A 15,723-nucleotide genomic window follows, 5' to 3' on the forward strand; every position below is an offset into this window, starting at 1 on the left:
TAAAAAGGAAACAACAGAAGAAAAATTAGAAAAAAAAAATCAGAAAAATAGATAGAAGAAAATTATTAGATCCAAAAGAGAGGGAAAAGAAGGAGGAAGATAGTATCACTTTTGTTGCTCAATACAATTCGGAATCCTGGAGGTTAGAAAAAATCCTGAAGAAATAGTGGCCAATACTTCAAAAGGATGAAAAGATTGGCACTATAATTCCAAAAGCACCAAAGATCATCTACAAAAAAGCAAACAACTTGAAACTGAGTTTAGTAAAAATAGCACTATAGCACCCCTTAAAAAGGAAGAAAACACTGAGACCTTGCTAAATGGAGGAAAGGGATTCTTTCAATGCAATAAATGTATGGGACGCAAAAATAGCAAAGAGAGAACATGTAAACCCAAAGACATTTAAATCAAGCAAGAATGGAATAGAATTCAAGATCAAGGAAAAGCTCTCAAGTGAAACTAAAGGAGTGATATATATGTTGGAGTGCCCATGCGGGCTGCAATATATTGGGAGACAACTAGAGCTCTAAAAGTACAGATTTCAGAGCACATTCGGAATATAAGGAAAAAAACTAGACACACACACACACACACACACACACACACACACACACACACACACACACACACACACACACACACACACACACACACACACACACACACACACACACACACACACACACACACAGCATTCCAGTTCACTTCAACCAAGTACCACAATGCGGACCCAACAGGCCTAAAATTTCTTGGCATAAAGAAGCAGGAACCGTGTTAGAGAGGAGGAGATTATGTGGCGGCAATTTCACGTGAGAAGGCAAAATGGCATACCTCCCAACATGACCCTCTCCAGGAGGGACAGAATGCTCTGCTCCTGGACTTCTCGCTTAATGTATGATTGCCATCACCTGCGCTGAAACACCGTTCTTATCCATTAACCTATTCAGCACAGGTGCCAGCAATCATTAATTTTGAGAAAAGTCCAGAAGCAGAGCATTGCGTCCCTCCTGGAGAGGGTCATGTTGGGAGGTATGAGATGGGCACCATCGTACCAGGTGGGGCTCAACACAGACTTTGATCTGGGAACCTTTTTATAACAACAAATAAAAGCAAAACAAAAGTTCTAAATGAAATAATGAGTATTTAAAATCAGCAGCCTGAAAAAGAAATAGGGCTGAAAGAAATATCCTATTACATATAAACTGTTGTTACTTTATTCACTGACTGCAAAAAGGTTATATATATATATATATATATATATATATATATATATATATATATATATATATATATATAAAATCCAAGAAAGAGACCTCATATTGTGGAAAATACATGCTGTCATCTTGGACTACACACCAGGGATCATTTCTCTAATTAAGTACGGGACGTTGACCTGGGTGTGGCTAATTAGATTCTGGCAACTACCTGAACTGCACAAACTAGCAGTAGAAATTTGTCAGAAAAAACATTTGTTGCTATTGTAAAGTTACATTGTATTTAAAATCAGCAGCCTGAAAAAGAAATAGGGCTGAAAGAAATATCCTATTTTATATATTGGTTTTTACCGAGTAAGTTTCAACACCAAGAATATTGTGATGCTAAAAAAACGAATATTAAGTATTTGAGTGTATTTATTGCGTTTTAATTCTATTTTTAATTTTACACTTATCTGATGTGAATAAATTACTGAGAAATTATTATTGGTTATGTTGTGAATAAGCGCTGTGCGAAAAAATAAGAATTTACTTACCGATAATTCTATTTCTCATAGTCCGTAGTGGATGCTGGGGACTCCGTCAGGACCATGGGGAATAGCGGCTCCGCAGGAGACAGGGCACATCTAAAGAAAGCTTTTAGGATCACATGGTGTGTACTGGCTCCTCCCCCTATGACCCTCCTCCAAGCCTCAGTTAGGTACTGTGCCCGGACGAGCGTACACAATAAGGAAGGATCTTGAATCCCGGGTAAGACTCATACCAGCCACACCAATCACACTGTACAACTTGTGATCTGAACCCAGTTAACAGTATGATAACAAACGAAGTAGCCTCTGAAAAGATGGCTCACAACAATAATAATAACCCGATTTTTGTAACAATAACTATGTACAAGTATTGCAGACAATCCGCACTTGGGATGGGCGCCCAGCATCCACTACGGACTATGAGAAATAGAATTATCGGTAAGTAAATTCTTATTTTCTCTAACGTCCTAGTGGATGCTGGGGACTCCGTCAGGACCATGGGGATTATACCAAAGCTCCCAAACGGGCGGGAGAGTGCGGATGACTCTGCAGCACCGAATGAGAGTACTCCAGGTCCTCCTTAGCCAGAGTATCAAATTTGTAAAATTTTACAAACGTGTTCTCCCCTGACCACGTAGCTGCTCGGCAAAGTTGTAATGCCGAGACCCCTCGGGCAGCCGCCCAAGATGAGCCCACCTTCCTTGTGGAGTGGGCCTTTACAGATTTAGGCTGTGGCAGGCCTGCCACAGAATGTGCAAGTTGGATTGTGCTACAGATCCAACGCGCAATCGTCTGCTTAGACGCAGGAGCACCCATCTTGTTGGGTGCATACAATATAAACAACGAGTCAGATTTTCTGACTCCAGCTGTCCTTGAAATATATATTTTTAATGCTCTGACAACGTCCAGTAACTTGGAGTCCTCCAAGTCGCTAGTAGCCGCAGGCACCACAATAGGCTGGTTCAAGTGAAAAGCCGAAACCACCTTAGGGAGAAAATGAGGACGTGTCCGCAGTTCTGCCCTGTCCGAATGGAAAATCAGATATGGGCTTTTGTACGATAAAGCCGCCAACTCTGAAACTCTCCTGGCTGAAGCCAGGGCCAGTAGCATGGTTACTTTCCATGTAAGATACTTCAAATCTACAGATTTGAGAGGCTCAAACCAAAGAGATTTGAGAAAATCCAAAACTACGTTTAGATCCCACGGTGCCACTGGGGGCACAATCGGGGGCTGTATATGTAGTACACCCTTGACAAAAGTTTGTACTTCAGGCACTGAAGCCAATTCCTTCTGGAAGAACATTGATAAGGCCGAAATTTGAACTTTAATAGACCCCAATTTGAGGCCCATAGACAATCCTGCCTGCAGGAAATGTAAGAATCGACCCAATTGGAATTCTTCCGTTGGGGCCTTCTTGGCTTCACACCACGCAACATATTTTCTCCAAATGCGGTGATAATGTTGTGCGGTCACTTCCTTCCTAGCCTTAATCAAGGTAGGAATAACTTCCTCTGGAATGCCCTTTTCTTTTAGAATCCGGCGTTCAACCGCCATGCCGTCAAACGCAGTCGCGGTAAGTCTTGGAACATACAAGGTCCCTGCTGAAGCAGATCCCTTCTTAGAGGTAGAGGCCACGGATCCTCCGTGAGCATCTCTTGAAGTTCCGGATACCAAGTTCTTCTTGGCCAATCCGGAGCCACTAGTATTGTTCTTACTCCCCTTTTCCGAATAATTCTCAGTACCTTTGGTATGAGAGGCAGAGGAGGAAACACATACACTGACTGGTACACCCATGGTGTTACCAGAGCGTCCACAGCTATTGCCTGAGGGTCTCTTGACCTGGCGCAATATCTGTCCAGTTTTTTGTTGAGGCGAGACGCCATCATATCCACCTTTGGTTTTTCCCAACGGTTCACAATCATGTGGAAAACTTCCGGATGAAGTCCCCACTCTCCCGGGTGAAGGTCGTGTCTGCTGAGGAAGTCTGCTTCCCAGTTGTCCACTCCCGGGATGAACACTGCAGACAGTGCTATGACATGATTTTCCGCCCAGCGAAGAATCCTTGCAGCTTCTGTCATTGCTCTTCTGCTTCTCGTGCCGCCTTGTCTGTTTACGTGGGCGACTGCCGTGATGTTGTCCGACTGGATCAACACCGGCTGACCCTGAAGCAGCGGTTTTGCCAAGCTTAGAGCATTGTATATCGCTCTTAGCTCCAGTATATTTATGTGAAGAGACGTCTCCAGGTCTGACCATACACCCTGGAAGTTTCTTCCCTGTGTGACTGCTCCCCAGCCCCGTAGGCTGGCATCCGTAGTCACCCGGACCCAGTCCTGTATGCCGAACCTGCGGCCCTCTAACAGATGGGCACTCTGCAACCACCACAGGAGAGACAACCTTGTTCTTGGTGACAGTGTTATCCGCTGATGCATGTGCAGATGCGATCCGGACCATTTGTCCAGCAGATCCCACTGAAATGTTCGTGCATGGAATCTGCCGAATGGAATTGCTTCGTAAGAAGCCACCATCTTTCCCAGGACTCTTGTGCATTGATGTACTGACACAGTTCCTGGTTTTAGGAGGTTCCTGACCAGTTCGGATAACTCCCTTGCTTTCTCCTCCGGGAGAAACACCTTTTTCTGAACCGTGTCCAGAATCATTCCCAGGAACAGCAGACGTGTTGTCGGGGTCAATTGAGATTTTGGAAGATTCAGAATCCACCCGTGTTGCTGAAGCACTACTTGGGTTAGTGCTACACCGACTTCCAGCTGTTCTCTGGACTTTGCCCTTATCAGGAGATCGTCCAAGTAAGGGATAATTAATACGCCTTTTCTTCGTAGAAGAACCATCATTTCGGTCATTACCTTGGTAAAGACCCGAGGGGCCGTGGACAAACCAAACGGCAGCGTTTGAAACTGATAATGACAGTCTTGTATCACGAACCTGAGATACCCTTGGTGTGAGGGGTAAATTGGGACATGCAGATAAGCATCTTTTATGTCCAGGGACACCATGAAGTCCCCTTCTTCCAGATTCGCTATCACTGCTCTGAGTGACTCCATCTTGAACTTGAATTTCTGTATGTACAGGTTCAAGGATTTCAGATTTAGAATAGGTCTTACCGAACCGTCCGGCTTCGGTACCACAAATAGTGTGGAATAATACCCCTTTCCCTGTTGTAGGAGGGGTACCTTGACTATCACCTGCTGAGAATACAGCTTGTGAATGGCTTCCAATACCGTCGTCCTTTCTGAGGGAGACGTTGGTAAAGCAGACTTTAGGAACCGGCGAGGGGGAGACCTTTCGAACTCCAACATGTAACCCTGAGATACTATCTGCAGGATCCACGGGTCCACCTGTGAGCGAGCCCACTGATTGCTGAAAATCTTTAGTCGACCCCCCACCGCTCCTGAGTCCGCTTGTAAAGCCCCAGCGTCATGCTGATGGCTTTGTAGAACCCGGGGCGGGCTTCTGGTCCTGGGCAGGGGCTGCTTGCTGCCCTCTCTTACCCTTTCCTCTGCCTCGCGGCAGATAAGACTGTCCTTTTGCTCGCTTGTTTTTATAGGAGCGAAAGGACTGCGGCTGAAAAGACGGTGTCTTTTTCTGTTGGGAGGGGGTCTGAGGTAAAAAAGTGGATTTGCCGGCAGTTGCCGTGGCCACCAGATCCGATAGACCGACCCCAAATAATTCCTCTCCTTTATATGGCAATACTTCCATATGCCTTTTGGAATCCGCATCACCTGACCACTGTCGCGTCCATAAACTTCTTCTGGCAGATATGGACATCGCACTTACTCTTGATGCTAGAGTACAAATATCCCTCTGAGCATCTCGCATATAAAGAAACGCATCCTTTAATTGCTCTAGAGTCAATAAAATACTGTCCCTATCCAGGGTATCAATATTTTCAGTCAGGGAATCCAACCACACTACCCCAGCACTGCACATCCAGGCTGAGGCTATTGCCGGTCGCAGTATAACACCAGTATGAGTGTATATACTTTTCAGGGTAGTTTCCAGCCTCCTATCCGCTGGATCCTTGAGGGCGGCCGTATCAGGAGACGGCAACGCCACTTGCTTTGATAAACGTGTGAGCGCCTTATCCACCCTAGGGGGTGTTTCCCAGCGCGTCCTAACCTCTGGTGGGAAAGGGTATAATGCCAATAACTTCTTAGAAATTAGCAGTTTTCTATCTGGGTTAACGCACGCTTCATCACACACGTCATTCAATTCCTCTGATTCTGGAAAAGCTACAGGTAGTTTTTTCACCCCCCACATAATACCCCTTTTTGAGGTACCAGCAGTATCAGAGATCTGCAAAGCCTCCTTCATTGCCGTGATCATATAACGTGTGGCCCTGTTGGAAAATACGTTTGTTTCTTCACCGTCGACACTAGATTCATCTGTGTCGGTACCCGTGTCGACTGACTGAGGTAAGGGACGTTTTACAGCCCCTGACGGTGTCTGAGACGCCTGAGCCGGTACTGACTGGTTTTCCGGCCGTCTCATTTCGTCTACTGACTTTTGTAATGTACTAACATTATCACGTAATTCCATAACTAAAGCCATCCATTCCGGTGTCGACTCCCTAGGGGGTGACATCACCATTACCGGCAATTGCTCTGCCTCCACACCAACATCGTCCTCATACATGTCGACACACACGTACCGACACACAGCAGCCACACAGGGAATGCTCTAATCGAAGACAGGACCCCCTTAGCCCTTTGGGGAGACAGAGGGAGAGTTTGCCAGCACACACCAAAAGCGCTATAAATGTATATAAACAACCCTAAAAGGTGTTGTTTTTGTTATAAGCGCTTTTAATATATAAATATCGCCAATTTATGCCCCCCTTCTCTTTGTTACCCTGTTTCTGTAGTGCAGTGCAGGGGAGAGTCCTGGGAGCCTTCCTCACAGCGGAGCTGAGCAGGAAAATGGCGCTGAGTGCTGAGGAGAATAAGCTCCGCCCCCTTTTCGGCGGGCTTTTCTCCCGGGTTTTGAGAAATCTGGCCTGGGTTAAATACATACATATAGCCTTAATGGCTATATGTGATGTATTCTTTGCCACTAAAGGTATTTAATATTGCTGCCCAGGGCGCCCCCAGCAGCGCCCTGCACCCTCCGTGACTGGTCAGTGAGAAGTGTGTAGCAACAATGGCGCACAGCTGCCGTGCTGTGCGCTACCTTCATGAAGACTGAAGAGTCTTCTGCCGCCTGTTTCCGGACCTCCGATCTTCAGCATCTGTAAGGGGGGTCGGCGGCGCGGCTCCGGGACGAACCCCAGGATGACCTGTGTTCCGACTCCCTCTGAAGCTATGTCCAGTAGCCTAAGACTCCAATCCATCCTGCACGCAGGTGAGTTGAAAATCTCTCCCCTAAGTCCCTCGATGCAGTGAGCCTGTTGCCAGCAGGACTCACTGAGATTTAAAACCTAAAAAAACTTTTTCTAAGCAGCTCTTTAGGAGAGCCACCTAGATTGCACCCTGCTCGGACGGGCACAAAAACCTAACTGAGGCTTGGAGGAGGGTCATAGGGGGAGGAGCCAGTACACACCATGTGATCCTAAAAGCTTTCTTTAGATGTGCCCTGTCTCCTGCGGAGCCGCTATTCCCCATGGTCCTGACGGAGTCCCCAGCATCCACTAGGACGTTAGAGAAACTCATTTAAAGGCTTCTTTTTTGCTGTAAATTAGTTTAATTTGCATCACTATGCAAATAAGGCGCACAGCAGACTCCGCTAATTAAAATGATATGCGACATGGCTATATTCTGCGTGCGACTGCATATGAAATGGCACGTTACAGTGTTTTCTATGAGAACACTGTAGTGTAGCATTTCATATGCAGATACAGCCGCACACAGAATATAGCCATGCCACATATCATTTTAATCAGCAAGTCCTATTCACATCATTTTGCGAATAAGGTGCATTTTAATAATAAACGTTGCACGTAAAGACGCTCTGCTCTACCGAGTCATAGTTTGACTAGAAGAGCTGTTTAACGTGCAGACAGGCTAGATGTTTGTGGACATATATATGTAGCACCCACTTCAAAGCTGAAACACTGACATGGTGGTCATGATTTAGGTAAAGACAGAGCTAAGCACAGGCCAAATGATGACATTCTGAATGGCACCATCTCAAATGCTGTCTTAAGACATTCCCATACAGGAATGTTAAGTATATATCTATGAAATCAAGTGGCACAAGGAAAACCCCTTCCCTCAAGATCTGGGTCAATGAGAAAAGGGACACCATCTTGAATCTCTGTAAAAAATTTGTTGAGGGATTTTAGTTACAAAATAGGGGGGGGGGGGGGGACACATCTCAAATGTAACCTAGAAATTATTTTCACTGGAATTAGTACTTATACTATCAAAATGGTGTAATAAGCATCACCTGAGGCATGAGGCCATGGTCAGTTGGTAGCCCATTCTCCTCATTTTTAGCAGGTTCCTCTTTATTCTCATCCTCTGGTGTTTTCTCTCCAGCTTCATCATGTGCAGGCTCTTCTTCTTCTGCCTGTGGGCCCGCTTCTTCCTTCTCTTCCACTTTGTCTTGGCCATCAGCTTGCTCTGCTTCCGTAGATTCTTTGCACTCCTCTTCAGGTTTTCCCTCATCTCTCCCTTCTTGCTCTGCACTTTCTTCCTTTAAATCCAATGGCTTTTCCTCGATATCAAAAGGATTTTCTTCTGCAACAGAAAGAATGATGAGTCCCTGCAACATGTAATTGTATTATAGCAGCATGCAATGGGAAATAATGGTCTAGTGTAGTAATGTATTTAACAATGCTGTGGTCCTCACACTTTCTTGAATGACGGCGCCCTTTTTTTAACAGCATCCCCTAGACCAAAAGCCTCTTATTTAGAATTTCAACAGTTTATTAATTTAAATAAATTGTACTCACCAGTCATCCAATTCTGTGGCGTTTCACAGGGGTGCGCTTTTGTTTGTACACATTTTATTGTAGGCAAAACCAGTGCTGGTGGCTGGTCACATTAACCATAGAATTACTTTGGTCCTGGACTACTGAACCGTGGCACCCCTGCAAGTTTGGGAACCACTGTACTAACGTATGAACTACATTTAGCAAAATCATAAGGCTCAGCTCTCACACACAGGGTGTAAGAGAAAGTACTGTAATTTGAGAAACAAGTATGGTTCAAAATATGTAAGTTTTTTGTAATACAGGTTGAGTATCCCTTATCCAAAATGCTTGGGACCATAGGTATTTTGGATATCGGATTTTTCCGTATTTTGGAATAATTGCATACCATAATGAGATATCATGGTGATGGGACCCAAGTCTAAGCACAGAATACATTTATGTTTCATATACACCTTATACACACAGCCTGAAGGTCATTTTAGACAATATTTTTTTACAAATTTGTGCATTAAACAAAGTGTGTCTATATTCACACAATTAATTTATGTTTAATGTACACCTTATACACAGCCTGAAGGTCATTTAACACAATATTTTTAATAACTTATGTTTTAAAATAAGTGTGTGTACATTGAGTCATCAAAAAACAAAGGTTTCACTCTCTCTCACTCAAAAAAGTCTGTATTTCGGAATATTCCGTATTTCGGAATATTTGGATATGGGATACTTAACCTGTAGAAACATTTAATTATTATTAATCTGGTAAAGCACCAGATATAACATACTGTGCACAACAGCAAGGTCTCACATAGTTGTTAAAAAAGGTGTAAAGACAGTAGATCAAAAGTCCCAACCAAAAGTTTGGTCAAAAGGCAGAGAGACTTTTTATTGGAGTGCCATATTAAGAAAATTACTCTGGACGGAGGGCCAAAAAATATTTTTTTGCAGTTTGCCTCCCAGCAATTAGGTAAGAGTTCTTTGTGAAGTAAATGTTATTCGAAGAAACACTAAAACTAATAAAATATCTGAAAATAAATGTATATTCAATGAACTTTTGCTCACTGTGATAAGATGAATAACATGCCACAACAGTAGTGGACCCAATTTCTAACGTACCACGCACAAATGCCCCACTTGATACTGTATGCCACACTGTAATACCCCCAATAGATATGTCCCGCTGTAATTCCCCAAAGACGGTAATATACCACAGATCCCCTTCAGTTATTCCCCTTTATATGCCAAGTTCAGACCTGCTCAGCCATGCCCCTGTATATGCCTCAGAACTCCCTCATATTCTTATGCCAGCCCAGAGCCCCTACTTGAGTATGTGCCAGCCCAGAGCCTGCCCATGCCCCTTAAGTGTCAGTCCTCGGTCCCTTCTAGCCACCCACCCCCCAGGTGCCATCCCACAGAGCTCCCCCACCTCCACCTTAGTTGTCAGCCCAAAGTCCCATTAGACCACTCCTTGTGCCCCTTACGTGCCATCAGACCACACCAAGTGACCCTGTGCCCTGCATGAGCCCCTTACATGCCATCGGTGCCCTTCACGTACCACTTCTGAGCCATCAGCACCCCCCACATGCTCATCAGACCACTCCACATGCCCCTTATGTACTATAAGTATCCGCCACATACTATCAGGGAGGACACACCTACTTTTAAAACAAATTTTCCAATTAATATCTATATTGTAGATACAGATGTGTCCACATATATCTAGCCTCCCTGCACGTTAAAAACAGCTCTTCTAGTCACACCATGCCATGGCGTGATTAGGTAGCTCCAAGCATCTTTATGCAAGACTATCTATTAAAATGTATCTTATTCGCAACACGATGCAAATAGAACGCACAAGCTGTTTATGTGGATTAAAATTATATGTGGCATGCCTATATTCTGTGTACAACTGTGGTTGTATCTGCATATGAAATGGTACGTTACAGTGACTTCCTAGAAAACACTGTAATGTAGCATGTCGTATGTAGATACACGGTTGCATACAGAATATAGGCATGCCGCATTTAATTTTAATCAGCAGAGTCTACTTGTGTGTACTAGTCACACAGCGATGTGAAAGACGCCACAATGCTAATGGAGTAGCATGGGACCTGTCAGCTCACTCATGCCAGGCATCTCCCGCTACGTGGCGTACTGAGGCAAGCTGTACTGTAGGAGGACATCTGTATACAGTATATTATAAACTGACTTACATGCACAGGGATGTCACCCTAATTTTCATTTGAAAAGATCCCATTTGATTGGCTCCTTATAGCAGATGCTTAATGACTTACCGTATATACTCGAGTATAAGCCGACTTTTTCAGCACTTTTTTTTGTGCTGAAAAAGCCACCTCGGCTTATACTCGAGTCAGTGCAGGCAGAGGCAGAGCAGTGTGAAGGAGGGACATGGAGCGCACAGCGCGCGGCGCTCCTGTGTCCCTCCTGCATCTCCGGCGGCAGCAGCGGCGGTTCTATTACAGGAAATACCCGTTCGTGACCTCTGATCACGAACCGGCACTTCCTATAATAGACCCGCCGCGGCCGCCGAAGATGCAGGAGGGACACAGGAGAGCCGCGCACGCTGTGTGCTTCGTGTCCCTCCAGAAGACAGCGCGGGATCGACGGAGGGGTAAGTAACAGCACTGTGGGGCATACCTGGCACTTGGGGAGGGAACGTATCTGGCAGCACTGTGGGGGCATATCTGGCAGCACTGTGGGGGCATAACTGGCAGCACTGTGGGGGCATATCTGGCAGCACTGTGGGGGCATATCTGGCAGCACTGTGGGGGCATATCTGGCAGCACTGTGGGGGCATATCTGGCAGCACTGTGGGGGCATATCTGGCAGCACTGTGGGGGCATATCTGGCAGCACTGTGGGGGCATAACTGGCAGCACTGTGGGGGCATAACTGGCAGCACTGTGGGGGCATAACTGGCAGCACTGTGGGGGCATATCTGGCAGCACTGTGGGGGCATATCTGGCAGCACTGTGGGGGCATATCTGGCAGCACTGTGGGGGCATATCTGGCAGCACTGTGGGGGCATATCTGGCAGCACTGTGGGGGCATATCTGGCAGCACTGTGGGGGCATATCTGGCAGCACTGTGGGGGCATATCTGGCAGCACTGTGGGGGCATATCTGGCAGCACTGTGGGGGCATATCTGGCAGCACTGTGGGGGCATATCTGGCACTATGAGGGCATATCTGGCACTGAGGGCTGTGTACGGCTAGAGCTGCATTTCCCACCCTAGGCTTATACTCGAGTCAATAAGTTTTCCCAGGTTTTTGTGGTAGAATTAGGTGCCTCGGCTTATATTCGGGTCGACTTATACTCGAGTATATACGGTAATTAAGACAAACACTGTAAGCAAAATCAAACTGTTTTTGTTGTGCTCTTTCCTTTGCAGCCCATAGTGATGTGCAGGAAAATTTTATGTCGTTCTCCCATAGTTGTTGGCAAACTAAATTGCAGTGAATATGGTTTAAGACAGAGATTAAGCTATCAGCAAACAATAACAGTTATGAGCTCAATAATAGGAGAAAAGAACAAAGTGCTCTACTCTACTATTCTCTACTAAATATCAACATAGGCCATACATTTTTTTGCTTACGTGAAAGGAAAACACATTGTATAAAATAATACTCCTACAATACATTATGTAAATAAACAGCAGAGACTAAAAAAAAAAAAAAAGTCTGAGTAATAAAACCATAAATATGCCAATTTATGTCTGGAGAGAACAAATCACGACAGCTGTACACATTTTAAATGTATGCATAGAGAATGTACTATTAGGTATACCTTCACCATCTTTCTCATCTTGTTCATCACCACTTGCTTTGCCCTCATCAGTTTCTAAATTCAAATCATCAGGAAGGTCAAGTGCTTCTAGTTCTTGTTGGGTGTCCTGTTTACCATGATAAGGATCCACCTCGTTCTCATCATATTCACGCTGCAAAGAGTTGGGAAACCAAGACAAGCGTTTGATGTAAGTGTCAAAGGAGAATTAAATTAAAGAAAAACAAACAGGCAAAAGAGTATTTCTTAAATCGTCATGCAGTCCTTTTTCGCTTAAGTAAAATGGAAACACAGGCATTCCCATTGCCAGAAAGTGTAAACAAAGAGGAGATCAATGAATAGACAACCTGAGCAGGTTGCCCCATAATAGGACTAACGTTGTCTATTGTTTTTGCTTAAGCAAATAATATTCAACTGAAAATGTAAGAATATATCCATAAAGGAAGCCTTGCTCTACCCGATACCTATTCAGTAGGATCTCAATGCTACAATGACTATGGATTATTTACTGCCCAATAATTAAGACATTGAGAGGGTAGAATCAAACACATCTGACTGTACATAAAAATAGGATTTTAATTACCTACCAGTAAAACCTTTTCTCGTAGTCCATAAGGGATATTGGGGGAATCTAGTACGATGGGGACGTCCCAAAGCTTCCAGAACGGGCGGGAATGTGCGGACACGTCTGCAGCACTGCCTGCCCAAACTGGGAATCCTCTTTGGCCAGGTTATCAAACCTGTAGAACCTCACAAAGGTGTTCTTCCCCGACCAGATAGCAGCTCGGCATAGTTGCAAGGCCGCCCAGGAAGACCCCACCGACCTCGTAGAGTGGGTCTTCAGAGACTGTGGAATAGGTAAGGCTGACGACACATAGGCCTGTTGGATAGTAAGCCTAAGCCAACAAGCAATGGACTGCTTTGAAGCAGGGCAACTGTTTTTCTGCACATCATATAGCATGAACAAGAAATCAGTCTTTCTGATCCGAGCCATTCTCTTGACAGATCGTCAAGGCTCGCACAGAATCCAATGCCTCCGGAGGAGCAGAAGTGCCAGAACCACAATAGGTTGATTCAAGTGGAATGCAGAGAGGACCTTCAGCAAGAACTGCTGCCTAGTCCTGAGCTCCGCTCGGTTTTCATAAAAGACAAAGTAAGGGTTTTTACACGATAAGGCCCCCAGTTCTGAGAAACACCTAGCAGAAGCCAGGGCCAATAACATCACCGTCTTCCATGTGAGGTACTTGTCTTCTACCATTGTTAGAGGTTCAAACCAGGAGGACTGTAGAAATTCCATTACTACATTCAAGTCCCAGGGTGTGGTCGGGTGGCACAAAAGGAGGCTGAATGTGAAGCACCCCTTGCAAGAAGATCTGAACTTCAGGCAATACAGCCAATTTCTTCTGGAAGAAAATCTAGAGAGCTGAAATCTGGACCTTAATGGAACCCTGACGCAAGCCCTTTATCCACACCAGCCTGCAGGAAACGTCCCCAGTGAAACTCCGTAGGCGGATATGTGCAGTCCTCGCACCAAGCGACATATCTCCTCCAGATATGATGATAGTGTTTTGACGTCACAGGTTTGCTGGCCTGCACCATGGTAGCAATAACCTTTTTGGAAAGGCCCCTGTGAGCTAGGTTGTTCCGCTCAACCTCCATGCCGTCAAACAAAGTCGCCTTAAGTCCGGGTAGACGAACGGTCCTTGTTGAAGAAGATCTCCTCAGTTCAGAGGCCAAGGGTCTTCGACGGACATATCCAGAAGATCCGCGTACCAAGCACTCCGAGGCAATCAGAATTGCCTGGACTCCTTGATTCCCGATTCGCTTGAGCACCCTTAGGAGCAATGGAATCGGAGTAAACAGGTAGACCAGCCGGTAAGGCCATGGCGAAGTCAGTGCATCTACTGCCCTCGCCTGAAGGTCCCTGGTTTGTGAGCAATACCAACAAAGCTTCTTGTTGAGCCAAGAAGCCATCATGTCTATTTGTGGGCAGCCCCACCGGTCGATGATCTGCTGAAACACCTGATGGTGAAGCCCCCACTCTCCCGGGTGGAGATCGTGACGACTCAGGAAATCCGCTTCCCAGTTGTCTACTCCCGAAATGAAGTTTGCGGACATTGCTCATGCATTTCTTTTTGCCCAGAGGAGTATCTTTGACACCTCTTGCACGCAGGCCCTGCTTTTTGTCCCTCCTTGTCGACTGATGTACGCCACTGCTGTGGCGTTGTCCGACTGCACCTGGATCGTATGATCCCCGAGTAGAGGAAAGGCCTGAAGCAGAGCATTGTAGATTCCATGTAGTTCCCTGAATGTGGATCGGAAGTAGGGCTTCGTGGGCTGACCACCTGCCCTGGAACTGAGCCCCCTGGGTGACAGCTCCCCATAATCACAGACTTGCATCTGTTGTGAGGAGGATCCAATCCTGAATCCCGAAACTTCGACCTTCCAATAGGTTTGAGGATTGTAGCCACACAGGAGGAAAATCCTGGCTTGAGGTGACAACCGTGTTAACTGATGCATCTGAAGATGTGATCCGGACCACTTGCTCAGGAGATCCAATTGAAATGTTCTGGCATGTAACCTTCCGTACTGGATCGCCTCGTATGAGGCTACCATTTTACCCAGCAATCTTATGCAAAGATGGATGGATATTCGAGTAGGCCATAGAACCATTCGGACCATCTTCTGGAGTGTTCTCGCTTTGTTCTCTGGGAGGAACACTTTCTTGGCCACAGTATCCAGCAACATTCCAAGGAACAGGAGCCTCTGAGTTGGCTCCAGGTGGGACTTCTGTAAATCGAGGATCCACCCATGGTGTGATAGAAGCTGGAGAGTGCGGTCTATATGGAGCAATAAAAGCTCCCTAGATCTTGCTTTGATCAGGAGATCATCCAGGTAAGGGATAATAACACTGATCCCCTGGACCCGGAGTTGGCACATCATCTACGCCATCACCTTCGTTAACACCCTGTGGAGCTGTGGACAGGCCGAAGGGTAGCGCCTGGAAGTGGTAGTGATCGGTCAGCAGGGCAAACCTCAGGTAAGCCTGATGAGGTGCCAATTTGAAATATGGAGATAGGCGTCTTTTATATCCAGGGAGACCATGAACTCCTGTTCTTCCAGGCCTGCAATCACTGCTCGCAAGGATTCCATCTTGAAAACCTTTAGGTTCAAGGATTTTAGTTTAAAAATGGGCCTTCCCGAACCTTCCGATTTCGATACCACAAACAGGTTGGAGTAGTAACCCTGTGCCTGTTGTTGCAGCAGCACTAGAACAATGACTTGGG

General features: G+C 45.7%; 1 protein-coding gene across 1 annotated transcript in view; it reads right to left on the minus strand.

Annotated features, from left to right (window-relative positions):
* MDN1 (midasin AAA ATPase 1) overlaps positions 1–15,723 on the minus strand; it is a 695,825-nt gene that overhangs the window by 34,984 nt on the left and 645,118 nt on the right. The window contains exons 88-89 of the mRNA XM_063916985.1: positions 12,440–12,590; positions 8,144–8,436 (exon numbers count right to left, since the gene is read on the minus strand). Coding sequence (XP_063773055.1) covers positions 8,144–8,436; positions 12,440–12,590 — 444 coding nt within the window. The remainder of the gene's footprint in view (positions 1–8,143; positions 8,437–12,439; positions 12,591–15,723) is intronic.

Source organism: Pseudophryne corroboree, chromosome 4 (genome assembly GCF_028390025.1).
Source record: "Pseudophryne corroboree isolate aPseCor3 chromosome 4, aPseCor3.hap2, whole genome shotgun sequence".
NCBI lineage: Eukaryota > Metazoa > Chordata > Amphibia > Anura > Myobatrachidae > Pseudophryne > Pseudophryne corroboree.